We start from the raw sequence: 23,596 nt of genomic DNA, 5'->3' as shown, positions 1-23,596 counted from the left end.
TTCCAACACATTTTATCACATAACTAATAATAGTAAAGCACCTACCTCCTTCTCCAACATCAAGCCTTCTGCTCTGAGGTTCTTTTCAAATGTGTTTCTTTTATCATATTGTATATTTGTCTTTCTATAAACCAAGATGTAATCAATTCTCTTTTTGCCATCTTTGAACAGAGGTCCACTGGATGCTATGTAATTCATGTCATTCTGCAAATAAAGCAATGATTGTTAATGGTGTGGGTTAGACAAGCTTGTATGTTTTAGTTACAGTTACTGCCATTTGAACACTGGCAATACAATATCAAAACATGTATTTTTAATATTCCTACCGTGAGATATGGAAATAGAATTAAAGAGTGTTTACCATCTACTATAGGAGCCACATTAGCGAGTGATGTTCCAGGATATGAAATTAGGTGGTCTGATATCTGAACATGGGTTCTCTGGTGCTGGCATAAAAATGCATATGTTTTATTCAATAAGACCCATGAAAATGATATATCATATAACAACAAATAAAATGATTACTTATTTACTATTTTATTTCATCATAAAATAATGCTAACATATGTTGAGTATTTACTAAATATCATGACCAGACATAAGTGCTTTCAATACTTTATCCTATATACTACTCATTACATGCATTTCAAAGATAAAGACACTAAGGCTTAGAGAACATAAATACTAAAAACTCAAACCAATTTTATTTCTTGTGTTACATAGTACTCAATCCAGGCATTATTTTCCTAAATGTATATTTAGTAATACTGAAACCAAAAAATAATCCCTAAGCTGTTTGCTTTGGGAAATACTTGTTCCTAGAATATATGACTGCAAACCAACTAGAACAGCTTACTTTTCAAAACAAACTGCTTGCTCAGCAAGACTGCTCTAGGGCCTTCACTCTGTTGTATCCACCAACCTAAGCTATTTTTAATGGTCTCTGCCCAATTTTCAACCAAATTCCTGCCTTATAAGACCTACTGATTACCCAGTCCAGGCCATGGGAATCCTTTGAAAACTGTTGCCTAACTTCATTCTTCTAAAACACTACTTAGACTATCCGTGTGGTATTCTTATTTGCTGTAAGGAATTTTAATAAATCAGCTTTATTGATCACACATTTTCCTCATGGTCCTCTTAAGGGGGCTTTTCCAGTACATTGCCCAAGATCAATGAGGAGCCAGGACTTGAACCCAATATCTTCTGCCTCCAAGTTCATGTTCATAACTATTATCTACCCCATCCTTCTTTCGCCACTTTCCTTCAAACTATTTGGATATCTGTACCAACTCTCTATTTCATATTTCCTATACAGGCATTCTTGAGATTCAAAATGCTTTCCAACGTCTGGGGAGATATTAGATAATTTCAGATAAAAGCATTTCAGACTGCTTTGGAGGACACTGACTGGGGCAGATAGGCAGCTCCAGGTGAAAGAAGTGAGGACCAGAGCAACCTGATGTTTAAGGAGATAAAGGCCAACGAGTCATTCAAGAAACAGAAAGAATATCCAAGAAAGAGTCACCCTACAGCAACAGGTTAGGTTGCCTGAGGGGCTTCTAGTTGGCTGCAGTTCTGCAGAGAGATTAAGTTCAAGTGCATAAATTTATAGTAGTAGAGACTTCCAAGTGCAAAAACAAGAAAGCTTTACACACTCTTTTCTTCAATGAATAAAAAAGCTCTGAGATTTCCAGGATTAACTTGGAATTCTGGCAGATTTCACAGGATCTGGAAAGGATTATAAAGTGACTAAGTGACTAACACCAGTGAAGCCACCAGGGCCTTGTAGTTCCATAACATAGTAATAATGACAATAGTAGCTATCACTTATCAAATACTTACTATGTACTATGCATTGTGCCAAGTGCTTCATAAGGTTATTTAATTGTCATAACTCATGAAGGTAAATATTGACAAGAGTACATAGAAGCCAAAGAGGTTAAGTGACATACAGATATCACAGAAAAGAAAATAATGAAGCCAGCATTTTGACCAATTTGATACCTTAGCTGGTGGTCCTGACCACTATATTTAAAAAGATAAAGAGCCATATACAAATAAACACTCCTAGGAATGAGGCTTGAGTAGTTTAAAAAGGGTAACAAAAAAGGCCATTTCCAGCTTTTACGTGAGAGAAGTACTTTTAGGTGAGGGAATTTTTTTGCCACAGAAGGCACAGTTAAATTCAGATTTTAGAGGGCGTTTGCCTCCAACACTTCAGACACTTTTTTTTAACAATGTCACTAATGACATATTCATTGCTGTATCCAGTTATCAATTTGCTGTCTTTTTTTTTTTTTTTTTTTTTTTTTTGAGACAGAGTCTCGCTCTGTAGCCCAGGCTGGAGTGCAGTGGCGCGGTCTCGGCTCACTGCAAGCTCCGCCTCCGGGATTCACGCCATTCTCCTGCCTCAACTCAGCCTCCAGAGTAGCTGGGACTACAGTACAGGCGCCCGCCACCACGCCCGGCTACTATTTTTTTTTTTTTTTTTTTTTTGTATTTTTAGTAGAGATGAGGTCTCACCATGTTAGCCAGGACGGTCTCGATCTCCTGGCCTCGTGATCCGCCCGCCTTTGCCTCCCAAAGTGCTAGGATCACAGGCGTGAGCCACCGCGCCCGGCCAATTTGCTGTCTTAAATTTATCTTCCTGCAGTGGAATCACTCTCACCTACTTGGTACACCTTTTTCCTTTGACTCCCAGTATATCTAATGTGTCTGGATTTTCTCCTAGTTAAGTGGTCACTCGTTCTCTCTTCCTCTGATTTGTTAATTAACTATTCACTGGTTATCTTGCCTTTATTCCCCCTATATACTCCCTCCTTGTGATTTCTTCTAAGCTCATGGCTTTAAATAACCATCTATATGTTGACCACTACATAATAAATACTCACAGGCTTGTATATCCAACTGCCTTCTTGATTTCTTCACTTGGATGTCTAATGAACATCTCAAAGTTAACTGTCCAAAATGAAATTGTTTATCTTCTCCAAACAGGTACTTCCTACAACCTTCTTTATTCCGGTTGATTGCAACTCTGTCCCTTCAATTGCTAACACCAAACATCTTGAATCGTCTTTTTTTTTTCTAGCTCTTTTTCTTACCCATCAAACATTCAAATCATCAAGAAAATCTTTCAAAATATATTTAAAATCTGACCACTTTCTAACACCTTCATTACTTCCACCATTACTACTACTCTGGTCTAAACCACAGTAATCTCTATTGGATTATTGCAGTAGCCAGGCTTGTCTCTTTGCTTCTACCTTTTCTCTTCTTTTTTTTTTTTTTTTTTTTTTTTGAGGTGGAGTCTCGCTCTGTCGCCCAGGCTGGAGTGCAGGGGCGTGATCTCCACTCACTGCAAGCTCCGCCTCCAGGGTTCACGCCATTCTCCTGCCTCAGCCTCCCGAGTAGCTCGGACTACAGGCGCCCGCCACCACGCCCGGCCAATTTTTTTGTATCTTTAGTAGAGATGGGGTTTCACCATGGTCTCGATCTCCTGACTTTGTGATCTGCCCGCCTTGGCCTCCCAAAGTGCTGGGATTACAGGCGTGAGCCACCGCGCCCGGCGGGCTTCTACCTTTTCTCTTCTATAGTTTGTTCTCAACATGACAGCCGAGTTATCCCAATGATTCTCGACATTATAGATGAGATAATGTAACTCCTCTCCTCTAGACCCTCCAGTTGCTCTCCAAGTTACTCCTCACTCTTGAACCCACTTCCCCTGATATCTTTTTTTCTTAGCATCTGCTACCTTCTAATACATAATATAGTGCTAGCTAATTTATTCATTAATTATCTTTTGTTTGCTCACAGTCTTATTCTACAAGGATATAAAGTTTACGAAGGTAAGAAATTTTTTAACTTTTTGGTTTACATAGTATTTTAAACATCTAGTCCACAGCCAGACACATTGTAGGCATCAATAAATATTTATAGAAAGAAGGAAAGAAGAAAGAAGAGAAGGAAGAAAGGAAGAGAATACGCATAGTTCTATGTATTCAGATAGGGTTAACCTCAAGAATACTGGCCTAAAAAAATCATGTGGTCATTTGTCATTCTCTCCCTTCTGACATTTATAATAGAACAAATTATAATAGGCTAAAATGAAGAATCACACAATTATAGTAGCACTGCAATTAGTTACAATTTGGCTTGCTTTTTTGCTTTATATCTGTGACTCACTGCTTACAGGCATCTCCATGCTGATCTAAGAAAAGATTAGGTGAAAATAAAATAATACACAAATTTTCTTCCACGTTTTCTTAAAGTATACTACTCTCCCGGTGCGGTAAACGGAATCAACTGAGTCTCATAGCATTGGTAACATATTTAATCCCAGGTGAAGGCAAATGTTGTTCAATGAGAAGACCTAGAAATCAAGAGACTGGTTTGTAGAAAAAAATATTAGAAAGATAAAAAGGTTTTTAAAAGTATTTTATATGCTTTTCATATTTTAAAAGCAATATGGACTGAAAATGGAACGCTAACAATTATTATCCATTACTCTGATTCTAAGCTAAGTAAATGCTAAACTCTCCCAGAAAGACAGCTATCTGTTTTAAAAATCCACATCTTTATAAAAAGAAGTAACCTATTATACCCAAATTTTGTCTCTCAGTGAGTAAATAAGTTCACAAACTTACTAAATGAATTTTTAATTATTATATAAATTCTAAATGTTTAATGATGAGTTTTTACCAGTTTTAACAGACACGATAAAAAGTAGGTATCAAAATGTCAATAGAGAAGCATAGCAAAATTTGGAAACCTCTTCCGAATTATGTAGCAAGAACTCAGTACAGGTTTTATATCATTTTAAGGTTAATAGTGGTATACTTTATTTTAATATATATGACAGCCATTCACAAATATGTTAATTAACCCATGTTCAAACCTATTGCTTTAAAACAGAATTAACTGAAAACTGATTATATGTGTCATTACATCTAGATAAAAAGAATACAGCTTCTTGAATTGTTTGGTATAATAACAGTTGTCCAAACATAAAATCATGATTCATTTCATGAGTTATCTGAAAGAGTGAAATGCTTTCCAATTACAATGTGGAATGCATTTGATTTAGAGTTTTTTCATGTTTATTGTTTCTAGGGGAGAGAATAAAATTCGCTTTTTCTCAGAGAGGGTGGGATGCAGTTCATTCATCAGGTACCTACCTAATCTTTAAACAGTTTTGAAAATAACTAAATCATTAATGTGTTTGCAAACCATGAAGCTCAGATACTTTCAGAAAAGCTGATCTTTCTAAAAATTATCTCAAGAATATGCAAGTTATGGCTAATGTTGAGTAGGAACCCTTTGCAAATATTTTAGCCCATTTGCAAAATAGTGGTAGAGATTTGCCCATTTGCACAAGGAACCTGTTTTAGGGTACTCTTTAAATAAGATTAGAGCAGTAACTGCTTGTCTTGGTGAAGATGACAGGCTTTTTTTTTTTTTTTTCCTGAATGTTTATTCTTCTCAATCTAACAAGCATTTAACACCTGTGTGCTAAACTGTAGGGCTAAAGAAAATAAGACATTGAAAACTTTCAGGGATTTTATCATATACTTGCAGTTATAGGCATGTAAACATTGCATTACAATGCTCTATTTTGCGCATTAATAGAGTTATGAGCTCTAAAGACATGAAGAATGTCAGAGTGTATCCAGAAGAAGCCTGATAGGTACCAACAGACATGGAAGGTTATATAATCTTTGTGAATTTACCATGGCCAGTCTTTATCCAGCACATACAAAATTAGATCATGCCATTAATCAGTAGGTGATTGTCAGTTATCTGTTAACCATACTTGTGAGTTAGTAAAATGTAGTATGACACACTGGTTAAGGTGTTTAGAACTGTATTCAGACATACTTGGAATCTAATTTACTGCCTTCTTAGGCATTTAACTTCACTACTTAGCCTAAATTCTACAGCTTTTAAGTGAAGATAACAATGTTGCCAACATTGTAGAATTATTATTATGGCTAAATGAGACAGTGCAAGCAGAACAGTCGCAACACTGATTCATTTCAGGAGATCAGAAAAATGTTGGCTATTTTAACTAAAAAAAATCAGGTAAAACTATATAATGTATTCATTTACATTGCGATTTTACTTGTTTTCCAATAATCCAAATGAACCCTTTTACTTCCTGGAAAATTATCTTTCTCAGGACAAAGACAGTTGGAAACAGATAAGTAATGCAAATGGCATTGATGTGAATATGGAACCATAGCAAAGGAAAGTAGAAGTCCTTTACGTATAATTTTGAAATATAATTCACTACAAAACACAAAGTGCAGTAAAAGAACTCATAGCTTAATGAGTTGTTACAAGATAAACACCTACATAACCATTACCCAAGTTAAGAAAGAGAACCTCACCAACTCCTGAAAAAGCCTTCTTTATACCACCCTCTTACATGGTTATCCAACTGTTCCAGCACCCTATTGTAAAAAGAACTCTTTCCTCATTGCTCTGTGGTCCTGTTTTTTGTCCTAAATCTAGTCTCTGTATGTGTGAATACTGAATATTATAAAGATGTTTTCCATTCGGCTTACATTTGTGAAATGGTCATAGTTCAGAAGAGGTCATAGTTCTACCTCAGCTTGCCGATCTTGACCTGATGTGGAGCTTGTTGGGTAAAGGCCCTGATCCAATTTATGGTGTCCTGCAAGTCTTCATGTAGCATGCACGGCTCTGTACAAGTAGAATATTCTTGATTACTGATTCCTGGCCTATGCTTAAAATGTTGTTTTGCCATGCTCTGTAACATGGCAAAACAAGGATGTAACAAGGATGACACTCTTTCCCAGTGTGGATGGATCTCAGGTGCTGCCAGTATCTGCTCCCACCCACAGTACTCCTTTTCTCTACAGTTTCTGTATTCAGAACCAATGTAACCAAATATTGCTATACCCATTTAGTAGGTATTTTTATTTTTTATTGGATTTAAAGAATAATAGGCACAGCTGAGGCAGGACACAGGAAGCAGGGCGTGACTCTGGCCTGCTCAGAAGACTGCTCAAGGGCAGTAGGTGGTTAATTTCCTTGGTTGTGTTGCCTCTGCAGTCCAATGTTAAAGGCAGACAATGAATCAGGTTAGTCCAACTCTCCTCCATAATTTGGGTGGCCATCAGGTAGGTTTCAGCTCATAAGGCCAAGTATCTGTGTTCTAGGTTTGTTTTTCTTAATCCTATCCTACTGAATCTGTTAATAATAGGAATGTTTTTCATTAGTTTCTGGTGGTGGAATTTATTTTTTACTTTCTGTATCCTTTTATGGCAATTTTTAATGTTAAATTAAAAGATGGAAGTCTAGACACTGGTAGCCTGATGTTATGGTTTACCTAGTAGTTCTAGATTTACACTCTTAAATTAGAGAAAAATCCAAAGCCCTTGGTATGTAATTAAAACTTATTTTACAGCTACAACTGTTTCCTCCTAATAGCTCTTGTTATAGACCCTACTTAGTATAAAGAGCAAAACCGGGTGTTTTTCTTTTTTTCATGTTTTTTTTTTTTTTCTGCAAAATATACCATAAAGCAAGTGAAAGTATAAACCACAGAATGGGAAAAGTATTCAGAAACCATACATCTGATAAGAAACTTGTTTCCTTAATATGTAAACAACTCTTATAACTCAACAATAAAAACACAAATAAGCCAATTAAAAATGGATGAATGATTTAAATAGATATTTCTCCAAAGAAAATATAGAAATGACCAACAAGCACATTCAAAGATTCTTAACATAATTATAGTTATTAGAGAAACACAAATCAAAATCACAGTGAGATACCATTTTTCACCATCTATGAAGGCTATAATGAAAAAGACAAAAAATAAGTATTGACAAGGATATGGAGAAATTCACCCTGTTCATCTCTGATGGGGATGCAAAGCAGTGCAGAATCTTTGGAAAACAGTTTGGCAATTTCTTATAGTATTAAACATAAAGTTATAACACTATCAGTTTCACTCCTAGGTATATATCCAAGAGAAACAAAAACAATGCATCTACACAAAAACTTGCACACCAATTTTCATAAAAACATTATTCATAATAGTAAAAAAAGAAGAAAATCAAAAAGCCTATCAGCTTAATACATAAATAATGTGGCACATATATCTATCCAATAAAATATTTGGCAATAGAAAGAAATAAAATGTTAACACATGCTACAACATAGGTCTACTTTGAAAATGTTACTAAACGAAAGAACCCACTCACACACATACACAATTATATAATTCCATCCATATAAAACTGAATAGTAGGTAAATACATAGAGATGAAAAATAGATTAATCAATTCCTAGGGCTGAGGGAGGAGTGGGTAGAATGGAGAATAATTCCTAACAGGTACAGGGTTTCTTTCTAGGGAATCAAAATGTTTTAAAATTAGATTGTGGGGATGGTTGCACAATCCTATGAATATATTAAAAATATTGAATCGAATACTTTAAATGGGTGATTAATTGTATAGCATGTAAATTTTGTATCAATAAAGCTGCTAAACGTAATTACAAATAACAGAAGCTAACATAGGAATTTACAGTTCATAAATATTTCTTAAACAGGACATATGGTATTCATGCAGGAATAGGCAACATAAAAATCGAAATAAAACAATATAGAAATAGAAACAGAATAGAAACATATACATACCAGTATGTATATGATTGATATGGAATTACAAATCCATAAAATTTTCATGGATATAGTGGACTACTCAATTAGAGACACTAAAAAATAAGTTAATTTAATGGAAATAAACAGACCCTTAACTTTCAATTTACAATAAGAAAACAAAATGAAAGGATTAAAGATTTAAGTGAGAAAAGCAAAATTAAAAAATAACTTTTAGAATAAACTATGAGAGCATTTTATAATATTTTTGGTAGGAAATTTATGTTTGCTTTTAATAAATAAAAAGCATCAGCACCAGTTATAAAAAAAAAGCTGGTACATGCAATTACATTCAAATAAAAGCTTTGTAAATTTAAAAGATATCATAAAGATTGTGAAAAGGTAAGTTACAACTAGAATATATTTTTATGAATACAACCAATAAATTATTAAGCTTCAGGTTGTATAAATAACTGCGAAATTCGTAAGAACAGGCAAATAATCCAATGGAAAAATGTCATGAGATATAAACAAGTATTTAATAAAAGAAGAAATGTGACATTATCTGAAAAAGCAGAAGGCTGAAAACAAATAAAATAGTCCATCAAGTGGAAAGTGAAAACTAAATTGTGGTCAAACAGTTAATGTCACTTGTTTTGTAGTCATGCAATAGAATATGACAGTACAAATGTATCTGCTCCTACATCCATCGAAGGGATGCTGTTGATCTTTTGTAAAAGCAATGTCTGTTACATTTTTTCAAAGCTTAAAAATATAAAAATGATTTTCAATATTGTTTAAAGATTATTTATACTTTTACTATATAACTTATACAGTAAAAGTTCAAAAATATTCATAGGAAAGCTAATCATCAAAAGCAGAATACTAGTTCGTTCTGTTGAGACTAATTGAGAGAAAAGATCAGGGAATATTATACAGAAGTCTCAATTTTGGCTGTAATAATTTATTCTAAACCAAATAAGGCAAGCAATAGAGATCCTGTAAAGCTCGATGTTGGATATAACTTGTTCCAGCTCAATATGATCTTATAATATGGTTTTTGATATGCATAATAATTATATTATTATTATTAATTTTAATTATTAATAATTATTGACTATCATTGATAATAACAAATATATGACTATATTCATAATAACAATTTAAAAGACCAGCATAACCTATGAATTTGGGAGTAAATAATGTGGGATTCTATATTAGTGTTAAAATCTTACTTACAACTAGTCTGTTTTCTCACCTGTATAACATAATAGGAATAATAATAGCCTTGCATGACTATTTTAAGAATTATGTGAGTTGAACACTCTGTGAATCATAAAATGGTATGCACCCTATAGTTATTATTACAACTAAAGACCTTCAAATGGTAAAGTCCAATTTTAATCATAATCCCTAAACAATACATTCTCTTCAGTCAATTACAGTTGTATCTACATAATCATTTACAAAATTAAAATATGATTCACATATGCTTATTAGAGATATTAAATTGAACTGGTGATTCTGAAGGGATTCCATGAGGTCTAAAAGACATCATCAGGAAAGAGTAATCACCTCAGAGTACATATGTTGAGATGTGAACACATTCAAGTCCCATAAAGTCAGCTGGCAAAGACAACTTTCTACACAAACTCTAATTAAACCCAATCTGTAGTTATTCTACACTTCTGCCAATGATCACATGGAAATACAAAAGAAAAGACTTTAGAATTTACTGATAGCTTGAGAATGAAAATAATGAGAGGAAAATTTGATCTTTTATGCTAAAAGATCAAGTTTTAAATACAAAATAAAATCAAATACCATTTTATTGTAAAGGAATTTGGGGAGTAAAATTTTATAGAAAGTTTGAAAAAATCATGAACATGATTTCAATGCATTGCTTGCTATAATAAATGCCACACTTTCCCTTGAGGAGCTCCCAAAACAAAACAAACAAGAGTTTTCATTGCAAAGAGCCACTTGATGATTTCCAACATGTATTTAGGAAACTCCTGTAAAACATGAGTAACCTCACAGACCCAGTGAAAATATTCCTAAGACACTAGTGCATTTCTATTTCTGGTTATTTGGATCAATCTTTCCCATGAAATCAAATAAAAATTACACAAAGAAAAACTTTTTACAACATTGGTCTGGTGTAAGATAGTATCTCATTGTGGTTGGTGAAAATGTAAATTAGTACAGCCTCTATCAAAAACAGCATGGAATTTTCTTAAAGAACTAATTGACCTAGCAATGCCACTGCTGAGTAACTACCCAATAGAAAAGAAATCATTATATCAAAAAAAGTACATTTGTATATTTATAAGAGCACTATTCACAATAGCAAAGATGTGAAATCAACCTATATATATTTCTGTGTGTGTCTGTATCTATCTATCTACACACGTATATATACATATTTCTGTGTGTGTCTGTATATATACATGTATATACATGTTTCAATGTTTGATTTTATAGATTTGTGTGTATGTCTGTATACATATTTGTATATACATGTATACATATATACACACACAGAAATATATATAGGTTTGTGTGTCTGTGTATATATATACAGAGAAAATGTAGTGTGTGTGTGTGTGTGTGTCTGTATGTATGTGTGTGTGTCTGTGTGTGTATATATATATATACACACAACATTTTATCTTTACAGTCATCTGTGATGAATGCTTAGGTTGATTTTATATATAAATCTACAGACACATACACACACACGATGGAATGCTACTCAGCCAGAAAAAAAGGGATAAAAGCATGTCTTTTGCAGCAACATGGATGGAACTGGAGTCCATTACCTTAAGTGAAATAACTCAGAAACAGAAAGTCAAATACTGCATGTTCTCACTTATAAGTGGGAGCTAAATTATATGTACACACGAATATAGAGAATGGAATAATAGACATTTGAGGCTTGGAGAGTGAGGGGAGTGAGGGATGAGAAATTACCTAATAGGTACGATGTACACTATTTGGGTGATGGTTACACTAAAAGCCCAGACTTCACTACTACATAATATATCAATGTAACAAATCTGCATTTGTATTCCTAAATCTATAAAAACAAACAAACACTGAAGAGTTCACAAGACAGTGAGGAATCACTAAAGTTCAAGACAAAGTAGAAATCAGAAATCAAGAGCTAAGCTGCATCCCTGAGCACTTGGGTCCCTATTACCTCCAAGGACATCTGCAGATCCTGCAAATGTGGACTTTTTATTAGCACTTTTTTGTGTCCTAGGTGCCAGGGATACACTGGTGAATGAGTCAGACAGCCCAGTGTGCATCAGATATTTTTAGGACACCTCAGTAGTAAGTGTTCTTGAAATATTAAGATACTCGCTTCATTTGGCTCTGGATTTGTAACAGATGAAATGCAGGCAGGTGCCTGAAAAGAAGGAAAAGCTCAACACAGAGAGGTCAAATTATGCAAGGGCAGGTTGAATTTATTTGCATGCTTGCAAATGCAAAAATCAAAATATCAAGTCAAAACATAGAATGGGAAAAAAAAATCTCTGAAACAGGGGAAATAGCCCCAGAATATTCATTACCTTGGTCAAAGCCTACTATTTTCACTTGAATAAACTTAACTTGAAATGTCAGACCTCTATATCAGAGTATCAAAATTTCTGGCACTGAGTAACTGCTTAGTATCATCATCAGTGTCCTTGGCCATACACATGGAAATTAGGAAAATTCACATATGCTCCAAAGCAGACAATTCCAAACTATTAATTGTTTTCCATTAGTCATGTATGTGGAGAAGGCAAATAATATAATCTCCCATAACCTTCACACCAAGATGGATTTGATCTGATGATAAATGTATTGGCTTCCACAGAAAAGATGAGCCCTAGGCTGTGTTCCTCACATTTGCAGGAAATTACTTTCCATGACCCAGAAGACCTATGTTCTCCTTTCCTTTCCTCTAAAACCTCTATCAACAAGACAAGAATCTCCTGAGACTTAGGAAGAGGAAGAAGGATTATCAAACAACTATATTTGCTCATGTCACAAATGAGATGACCCTATCATGTTGGCTACAAATCATCTACTCAGAGTACAAATGAATAAAGTCACGTTAGAATCTTTGGAAAGTTGGCATGGAAAACACATCATAAAATATTCATGCCTATTTTTCCATGAGCTTAGCTCTTTCCAGTACAAGAGTTACTCTTGCTGTTAAAAGTTAGATTTTGGCCAGGTGCCGTGGCTCATGCCTGTCATACCAGCAACTTGAGGGGCTGAGGCAGGAGATCTCATGAGCCCAGGAGTTCGAGACAAGCCTGGGCAACATAGAGAAACCCTATCTCTACAGAAAAAAAAAAAAAAAATCAGCCAGCCGTGGTGGCATGTCTGTATTCCCAGCTACTCAGGAGGCTGAGGTGGGAGGATCACTTGAGCCCAGGAGTTCAAAGCTGCAGTGAGCTGTGTTTGTGCCACTGTACTCCAGCCTGGATGACAAAGCAAGACCCTGTCTCAAATAAATAAATAAATAAATAAAAGTAGATATTTATAAAAGATAAACTCTTTAAACGTATGGGTATCATTTAAGATTATTTATGGCTCCAGCTATTTCTATTTTTATAGGCTTCTTCGAAGTAGATGGCTTAATTTCTGGTAGTGTTGAAGGACAGGTCAAGAAAAAATCAGTGGATCATAACCCTTCTCTAACCCTTCTCTGATAATAGGCAATATCTGGAGAAAACCACACAGACATACATATTCAAATCATGCGTACAATTTCAGGGACTTCATAGATCTCCTGGAGCTCACGTGTGCCCTCCCTTGGAGGTCCATGGGTTCCATGCTAGGAACTTATGGGTCAGGCAGTAGCTTAAAATCCCTTCCATTCTAGGAGCCCCTGTTTTTGCAAACAAAGCTCCCCTTGGCAAGCCTAGGCAGAAAGAAGTTGAATTTCTTACATGAAATCTAAGCACTTTGAAATTCCCATAGCAAACTGATTGTGAAGCCATGTGAATTTTTAAGAAAAATGGGCATTAGTGAAGGTACTCAGCATTTCCTCTAAGGTAAGTGGAAGCATTCATATTTCTTTAATTTTGTGGGGACAATATGATGTGTAGTTGAAATACCTGAGGTGAAGACTCACTTCTACTTCCTATCTCACGTTACTGTGCACATATAAAGTTTCAGTATCTTTACGAAAAGATAATAATATGGACTATGCATTTCCTGACAAAATTGTGAAGATGGTGACATATGTAAAATAGCTAGCAAGAGTGCCAGACTTCTTAGGTGCTAGCTGAATGACAACTATCATCTGGCAAGTGATTAAGCAAGATACAGCATGGCATTCTTTCTCAAATTTTAATTATATATATACACACACATATATATGAATATATATTTATATATGTAAATGTATATATATTTTACAAAACTACAGATCACCTATTTAATATTGTTTCTTTAGATTATACTATTTCTGCAAAAATAGACTTTGCCCAAATTTTAATCTAAAAAAATAACAAGTTTAAGATGCTGGTTATGCCTTTTCTAGTACACATTAAAATGAAATCACAGAAAAAGTTGTTACTGAGCATCATAAAAATTATTTTGAAAACTATCCTTTCACAAACATAGCAAGCCACTAACATCTTAGCTTAAATTAAACCTAATCTAGGTTTATTTAGTATTTTCCTTGGCAAATTCCAGGCTTGAAAGAAGGTATTTAGAGTTTTCACGGTGGAAAGACAAGAAGAAGGAAATCCTCAGAGGGTGTCAGGTGGCAGTCCCTAGGGCATCTGGGGTCCAGCCAGTGAATGGCAGTCCCTGAGGGCTGCAAACAAGAAGGAGGAGGAGAAAGGAAGGCCAAGTTAGAAGCTGCATTAATTTTTAAAGACTGGTGTCACTTTCTCAGGTCCAGAACTGGACTAGCCTGTGACATTCCTAGCATGTAAGAGCTACATCTCTATTTAATGACTTCAGTATTCTAAAGGTGGCAAAAAGTCATAAATAATTCATCATTTGAATAGAAATAAAAACATAAGGAAGGAGTGGTTAGGGCATTAGTTCAGAAAACAGAAAATCTAGCTCTCTGCTGCTGATGGACTGATGTGCATCTTTTATAATGCACCCTTATTTGGAGGCCAAACACAAGGCCGTAATTCTGTGAAGGGTTTGGAAGGTCATTAAAACTATGCTTATCTTTTAGCCAATATTGGCCCTGGAACTGCCCACAGCAGTCCTTTCCAGCATGCCCCTGTATATACAATCACACAATATATCAATAAAGAGGGATGGAAACACATCACATCTCAAGAAATCCAGATTATTAAAACTCAGAGGTATAATCTTTATTCACTTAAAAAGTAAACTCTAAAAAACACACACCTAATGTACTTAACACTACTTTAGGCTATCCATTGAAGGGACAAGAGGCATATATAACTTAACAAAATAATTTTTGAATGCCTATTCGGTCCCAGACACATAATCAAGTTATTAAAGCTAGAGAGCTGAATGCCAACTAGAAGACTAAAATGAATATTAAAGTGACGTCCTTTACACTCCAACTTGAACAAGAAAATATTTATTAAGAATCTATTATGTGCTAAGAATTGTGTCTTTATCTTTACCTTAGCTTTTTCTTTCTACCATATGGGAAACAGTGCAGCCTAGTATTAGTAATTTATTTTTTGCTGGTAGGTACACTCAGATTTGAATTCTGGTTTTGCTTCTTAACTAGCAGAACTTGGACACGGACTTGAATTTTCCTAATCTCTGCCTTCATTAGTTGCTTCATTCATAAAGTAGGACAAATATTCCCTACAATATAAAATTAAGTACTCACTAAAAATTGATTTTGTGTTCTTCTGTCCTTTTACTATTTTAGGCATAGGTGAAAAACACTGAACAAAACAGAAATGGCCTCAAAATCTAGCGATGAAGATAAATGAGTTGATTAGTCTAAAAATGATTGGGCAATTAATGCCCTGTACTTATTGTTATAATTATCAAATGATGATATTTTGAGTGTGGGACAGGATGAGAATGATATACACATAAAAGAAGAGTACTTTATTAAAACAAGTGGCAGATATTAAATGATAAATCACTATCTAACATATAATAAGCATTTTGAACTGTATGGTTAAAGAAACAACTGCTGCCCCAGAGAGTTATCACGACAGTTGGAGCTGACCAAAGGTAGTTTTATTGAACAGATAAGTTCTACTAATCAGATGTTATATAAGTAGAATGACCCATAGGATTAGGAACATGCAAAAATATAAGAAAAATCAGATCTGATTGTGCCATCCCCATTTAAGCAAAAGCATCTATCAATACTAATTTCAGAAGTGAAGCAGAATAATTGAAACAGCACAGAACATAGAGCTCAGCTCGCTGTCTCTAATAAGACACTAATGCTTAGTCTCCTTCATCCTAATGCTTCAAACAGAATCTAATTTTATTAAACACTATTTTAATTCTAGATAACTAAATTATTCCCATTCCATGGCCAATGGCCCATAATCAATATATTTTTGCTTATCCACATTGGAATGAGAGACTTCAGAAAACAGGGGAACCCTTGTCCTTATTATGATTGATTTAAAATGATATTTTTAGATTTTGGAAGTTACATATAGTATTTAGAGAATATATTAAGCTGTACTTATGGACAAATTAAGTTTCCTTAGCATAAGCTACCATTTAATAATGTATATGTAATTAACTCTTTTAAGTTTTTATATTTTTTTCAGAAAACTTCAAAAAATTATAAATTATAGGGCTGCTTTAAATCCTGTGCTGTTTTGTAGAAAATGGCAGTGGGCATGGAAGTGGGGACTATGTAGGAAAAGTAGGTAAAAATTCAACTATTTCCTTGTGTGTATGGGAAGGTTGTGGACAAACTGTATCAAAAAGCAAAATTTCTTACGGCTATTTTTCCATAACCAAGAGTAATAATAAAATGGTGAGGGAGAATAATATTGCTGTTTCTTTATTCCTGACACCTCGTGTGGCCTCCTGGTATGAAGCCCTCTAACACGCTGCTTCTGTTTTCTGAATACCCTTGTTTATGCTGAGATGTTTCCCTTGCTCAGAGGCAGATTGTACCAGCTTACAAGAGCTGGCTTTAAATTTTTAGTAATTTTTGAGCCAGTTGATCTCAAGTTGGAAGCTTGAAAAATCAGCATTTTTTAGAAAAACACTGCTTATATGTATCAATTGAAGTTGTTGCTTATAACTGTTACAACTGTTTATGTGGTCCTTGGTCTAGTGCCTATTATATGGTTGGTGTATACAGGCTAGACAAATTAGAGAGTTATCAAAATAGATTCACTAATTCATTCTTAAAATTTATAACTAACCCTTAAAATCATAACTGCTCAGCCTCACAAACAGCCCCAATTGAGTAGTTTCACTGTTTCACCATTTCCATAATACCCTTGTAAGACACAGGAAGGGAAAAATGTACAAGAATAGATACATGTATCTATTCTTTTATTGCAGAAGACTGCAATAAAACACAAATTTTATACCAGCTGTGGGCATTTAGTCCATACTCCCAGCCAGTATTCACAACAGATGAGTTTAAATAGAATAAATGAATTGCTTTCTGAACAGTTTTGGGAGCCATAGATTTGACATTGCTTTTTAGCCTCCCACTATTAAGAACCACCATGGTGTAGGAATAAAGAATGAAAAAGCAAACAGATTCGGCAACAGGCCAATTAAAACGCTGTTCAAGGTGAGTCACCAAGTATTCTTTTCCAGTGTGGCAATACTGAGTTCCTTGATAAACACTCCATCTATCTTTCATGAAGGAAACACTTGCCAAATTAAACTTAAAGCGTGAAATGTGGAAGATGTGGTTTGGGAAGAGGATCAGTTGTTGGCATGTGGGAAGTCTAGTCTGCATCTGGACTATCTGATGGAGTTGTGGTTAGGTGTGAAATCACAGGGCTCTTGGCCTATTCATTCTACCTTCATTTCTCTGTGACGTTATACTGTTTTATTATTTCAGACACGTGGAATATCTTAATGGGCAGTCTCTACGCTGACTTATCTGAAATCCAATCTCTCAGGACCGTGCAGCCATAACACCTAAATATTGAACAGTAAAGCACAGTTTATACCACAAAGCTATAACTCTGTATTTTGTTAGTTTGTTAAATTGTCTTCTTGGCAGTCTACTTTGGTATCTAGAGTTTATAATAATGTGCATGTTTGCAAGAAAAGTATTAGTCCATTTTCACACTGCTGATAAAGACACACCAAAACTGGGAACAAAAAGAGGTTTAATTGGATTTACAGTTCCACATGTCTAGGGAGGCCTCAGAATCATGGCAGGAGGCAAAAGGCATGGCAGTAGCAACAGAAAAACAAGGAAGAAGCAAAAGCGGAAACTCCTGATAAACCCATCAGATCTCATGAGACTTATTCACTATCATAAGAATATCACAGGAAAAACCAGCCCCCATGATTCAATTACCTCCCCCTTGGTCCCTCCCATAACACATGGGAATTCTGGGAGATAAAATTCAAGTAGAGATTTGGGTTGGGACACACTCAAACCATATCATTCTGTCCCTGGACCCTCCAAATCTCATATCCTCACATTTTAAAACCAATCATGCCTTCCCCACAGTCCCCCAAAGTCTTAACTCATTTCAGCATTAACCAAAATGTCCACAGTCCAGTCTCATTTGAACAAGACAAGTCCCTTCTGCCTATGAGCCTGTAAAATCAAAAGCAAGCTAGTTACTTCCTAGATACAATAGAGGTACATGTACTGGGTCAATACAGCCTTTCCAAGTAGGAGAAATTGGCCAAAACAAAAAGGTTACAGGGCCCATGCAAGTCAAAAATCCAGTGGAGCAGTCAAATTTTAAAGCTCCAAAATGATCTTTGTTGATTCCAGGTCTCACATCCAGGTCACACTGATGCAAGAGGTAGGTTCCTACAGTCTTGGGCAGTTCTGCCTCTGTAGTTTTGCAGGGTACACCCTCCCTTCTGGCTGCTTTCATGCACTAGTGTTGAGTGCCCATGGCTTTTCCAGGCACATGGTACAAGCTGTTGGTGGATCTACCATTCCGGGAACTGGAGGATGGCAGCCCTCTTCTCACAGCTTCACTAAGCAGTGCCCCAGTAGAGACTATGTTTGGGAGCTCCAACCCCACATTTCCCTTCTGCACTGCCCTAGCAGAGGTTCTCCATGAGGGCTGCACCCCTGCAACAAACTTTTTCTTGGGGATCCAGGCATTTCCATACATCTCTAACATCTAGGTGGAAGTTCCCAAACCTCAATTCTTCTGTGCACCCGCAGGCTCAACACCATGTGGAAGCTGCCAAGGCTTGAGGCTTCCACCCTCTGAAGTCACAGTCTGAGCTCTACGTTGGCCCCTTTCAGCCATGACTGGAGTGGCTGGGACACAGGGCACCAAGTCCCTAGGCTGCACACAGCACAGGGTCCCTGGGCCAGCCCACGAAACCACTTTTTCCTCCTGGGCCTCTGGGCCTGTGATGGTGAGAGGTGAAGCCAGCTGGGCTTCTGGGTCGGATGGGCACTTGGAGAACTTTTCTGTCTAGCTAAAGGATTGTAAATGTACCAATCATCACTCTGTGTCTAGCTAAAGGATTGTAAACACACCAATTAGCACTCTGTAAAAACATACCAATCAGCACTCTATAAAATGGACCAATCAGCACTCTGTAAAATGGACCAATCAGGATGTGGGCGGGGCCAAATAAGGGAATAAAACCTGGCCACCCGAGCCAGCAGTGCCAAGCAACCTGCTCGGGTCCCTTTCGAGGCTGTGGAAGCTTTGTTCTTTTGCTCTTCATGATAAATCTTGCTGCTGCTCACTCTTTGGGTCCACACTACCTTTACAAGCTGTAACACTCACTGCGAAGGTCTGCAGCTTCATTCCTGAAGTCGGTGAGACCATGAACCCACTGGGAGGAACAAACAACCAACTCCAGATGCACGACCTTTAAGAGCTGTAACACTCACTGTGAAGGTCTGCGGCTTCACTCCTGAAGTCAGCAAGACCAAGAACCCACCAGAAGGAAGAAAGTCCAGAGGCATCTGAACATCTGAAGGAACAAACTCCAGACACACCATTTTTAAGAGCTGTAACATTCACCACAAGGGTCCCCGGCTTCATTCTTGAAGTCAGCAAGACCAAGAACCCACCGGAAGCAATAAATTCTGGACACAATGGGAGGGGCTGCCATGAAGGTCTCTGACATGGCCTGCAGACATTTCCCCATGGTCTTGGGATTAACATTAGGCTCCTTGCTACTTATGCAATTTCTGCAGCCAGCTTAAATTTCTCCTCAAAAAATGGGGTTTTCTTTTCTACTGCATTGTCAGGCTGCAAATTTTCTGAACTTTTATGCTGTTTTCCTTTTAAAATGGGATTTTGTTTTGTTTTATTTTGTTTTGTTTTTTTGAGATGGAGTCTCGCTCTGTTGTCAGGCTGGAGTGCAGTGGTGCAATCTCGGCTCACTGCAACCTCCACCTCCTGGGTTCAAGTGATTCTCCTGCTTCAGCCTCCTGAGTAGCTGGGACTACAGGTGTGTGCCACCATGCCCAGCTAATTTTTGTATTTTTAGTAGAGATGGGGTTTCACCATGTTGGCCAGGATGGTCTCAATCTCTTGACCTCATGATCTGCCCACCTCGGCCTCCCAAAGTACTGGGATTACAGGCGTGAGCTACTGCACTTGACCTAAAATGTGATGCTTTTAATAGCACCTAAATCACCTTTTGAATGCTTTGCTGCTTAGAATCCGTTTCTTCCACCAGATACCCTAAATCATCTCTCTGAAGTTTAAAGTTTCACAAATCTCTAGGGCAGGGGTGAAATGCCACCAGTCTCTTTGGTGACATAACAGGAGTCACCTTTGCTCCAGTTCCCAACAGACTCCTCATCTCCATCTGAGACCACCTCAGCCTGGACCTTATTGCTCATATCACTATCGGCATTTTTTCAAAGCCATTTAACCAGTCTTTAGGAGGTTCCAAGCTTTCCCACATTTTCCTGTCCTCTTATGAGCCCTCCAAACTGTTCTGACCTCCACCTATTACCCAGTTCCAAAGTCACTTCCACATTTTCAGATATTTTTCAGGAACATGCCACTCTACTGGTACCAATTAACTGTATTTGTACATTTTCAAACTGCTGATAAAGGCACACAAACTGGGAACAAAAAGAGGTTTAATTGGACTTACAGTTCCACATGCCTAGGGAGGCCTCAGAACCATGGTGGGAGGCAAAATGCACTTCTTACATGACAGCAGCAAGAGAAAAATGAAGAAGAAGCAAAACCGGAAACCCCTGACAAGCCCATCAGATCTCTTGAGACTTATTCACTATCATGAGAATAGCGTGGGAAAGACTGGCCCCCATGATTCAATTACCTCCCCCTGGGTCCCTCCCACAACACGTGGGAATTCTGGAAGACACAGTTTAAGTTGGGATTTGGGTGAGGACACAGCCAAACCATATCGAATGGTGTTTGGGTTAAAAGACTGTTGTGACTGATTTCTTGGAGACTTTGGAAGCCAATCAATTGTAAGTCACCAAAAGCTCCTTGCAAATTACGTTAGTGTCTGCAGGGCAGTGGCAACTGCATTAAGTAATGGTGACTAGGAGCACACAGCATTAGAGATGATTCTTAAAAATAGTACTCAACAAATGTTTGGTTAATGCTACCTTTTTTCCTCTAAAAGCCTCCATTCCTAACAGCCTGCTTTGACCCAGTACCACTTTAGGACCCTATCAAATGAAGATGATAGATTCAAATGTTCAGGTTCCAAAAGAGTGGTAGTTTCTCTAATATTTTTCCCTGCCCCAGGGTTTTATTTTATTTCATTTCTTTAAGATGGCTTTTTCATTAATTAATGAAAACATACCAATTTAGTGTATAAGATGCCAGTAGTTTCCGCTGGACTAAGATCTCATGTCAGGGTAAGAAATCCCTTGAAGGCAGTATCTTGTATAGCTTCTTGTTACCAAAGGAATAATTGCTTATCTAAGAAGAACTAAAATAAAAACTTGCACCTACAAACATATAAATGTTTTGACCACGCCAAAGATCACTTACAATTTCTGAAAACACTGCTTTCCAATGTAGTCACATCACAAATAAAACTCAAACATGGCTATAGCCAATATAAAAAATGTATACTTTTAGAATACAAAAAATGTATATTTTTAGGTATTTTAACTTCCATTTTTTTTTTTTTTGAGACAGAGTCTCACTCTGTCACCCAGACTGGAGTGCAGTGGCATGACCTTGGCTCACTGCAACCTCCGCCTCCCAGGTTCAAGTGAGTCTTCTGCCTCAGCCTCCTGAGTAGCTGAAACTACAGGTGCACGCCATCACATCCAGCTAATTTTTGTATTTTTAGTAGAGACAGGGTTTTACCATATTGGCCAGACTGGTCTTGAACTCCTGACCTCATGATCAACTGCCTTGGCCTCCCAAAGTGCTGTGATTACAGGCATGAGCCATCGCGCCTGGCTGTGATTTTTTTTAAATAAATAAATTTCATAAGGAATATTTGCTTTATTGATATACACATTTCTTTTTAAAAGGCAAGGTTATTTTTCATTGACTTGTTTGAGTTCCTTTTAAATTCTGGATATCAGTCCTGTTGGATGCATAGTTTACAAATATTTTCTCCCATAGTGCAGGTTGTCTGTTCACTCTGTTGATTCTTTTTCTGTGCAGAAACTTCTCAGTTTGTCTCATTTGTTTATTTTTGCTTTTGTAGCTTTTTCTTTTGAAGTCTTAGTCAATAAATTCTTTGCCTACCCCAATGTCAAGAAGATTTTTCACTAGGTTTTTTTCTAGTACATTCATAGTTTCAGGTCTCATTTAAGTCTTGGATCCATCTTGAGTTGATTTAAAAAGTGGACAAAGGACACGAATGGGAATTTTTCAAAAGGAAGTCATACAAATGACCAAGCATATGAAAAAATGCTCAAAATCCCTAATCATCAGATGTATTTTTCTGGTCTTGAATTGCTGTAAAGAACTACTTGAGACTGGGTACTTTATAAAGAAAAGAGGTTTAATAGGTTCACAGTTCTGCAGGCTGTACAGGAAGCATGGCTGGGGAGGCCTCAGGAATCTTAACAGTCATGGAGAATGGTGGAGAGGAAGGAGTCATGACTTACATGGCCAGAGCAGGAAAAAAAGAGAAAATAGGAAGGTGCCCCACACTTTTTTTTTTAAAACCAGACCTTCTGTGAACTTACTCATTAACATGAAAACAGCAAGGGAGAAGTCTGCCCCATGATCCATTCCCATTCCACCAGGTCTGTCCTCCAACACTGGAAATTGCGATTCAACATGAGATTTGGGTGGGGACACACGCCCAAACCATAACATTCTGCCCCTGGCCCCTACCAAATCCCATGTCCTTCTCACATTGCAAAGTACAACCGTCCCTTCTCAAGAGTCCCCCAAAGTCTTAACTAATTTCAGCATTAACTCAAAAGTCTGCAGTCCAAAGTTTCATCTGAGACAAGGCAAGTTCCTTCCACCTATGAGCCTGCAAAATCAAAACAAGCCAGTTGATTCCAATATAAAATGGGGATACAGGCATTAGGTAAACACACCCATTCCAAAAGGGAGAAATTTGACAAAACAAAGGGGCTGCAGGCCCCAAACAAGCCCAAAACCCAGGAGGGCATTTATTAAATCATAAATCTCCAAAATAATCTCCTTTGACTTCACGTCACATCTTGGCCACACTGATGAAAGGGCTTGGCTTTCATCAGTGCTCCCAAGACCTTGGGCATATGTGCCCCAGTGGCTCTGCAGGGTACAAACCTCATGGCTGCTTTCTTGGGTTGGTATTGAGTGCCTGCAGCTTTTCCAGGTATATGGTGCAAGCTGTCAGTGGATTTAACATTCTGGGGTCTATGGGACAGTGGCTCTCTTCTTGCAGCTC

At 36.9% G+C, this 23,596-nt stretch overlaps 1 protein-coding gene across 3 annotated transcripts in view; it reads right to left on the bottom strand.

Annotated features, from left to right (window-relative positions):
* The window catches only part of ANO3 (anoctamin 3), a 473,946-nt gene that overhangs the window by 155,538 nt on the left and 294,812 nt on the right, over positions 1-23,596 (bottom strand). For all 3 annotated transcript variants that reach the window (XM_054661268.2, XM_001134720.8, XM_016920588.4), the window contains one exon: positions 46-204. In XM_054661268.2, the coding sequence (XP_054517243.1) occupies positions 46-204 (159 nt within the window). The remainder of the gene's footprint in view (positions 1-45; positions 205-23,596) is intronic.

The sequence above is a fragment of the Pan troglodytes genome, chromosome 9, assembly GCF_028858775.2.
Source record: "Pan troglodytes isolate AG18354 chromosome 9, NHGRI_mPanTro3-v2.0_pri, whole genome shotgun sequence".
Lineage (NCBI taxonomy): Eukaryota > Metazoa > Chordata > Mammalia > Primates > Hominidae > Pan > Pan troglodytes.
Note: the sequence above shows the minus strand (reverse complement) of the source record. Positions and strands in the feature narration are given on the sequence as shown.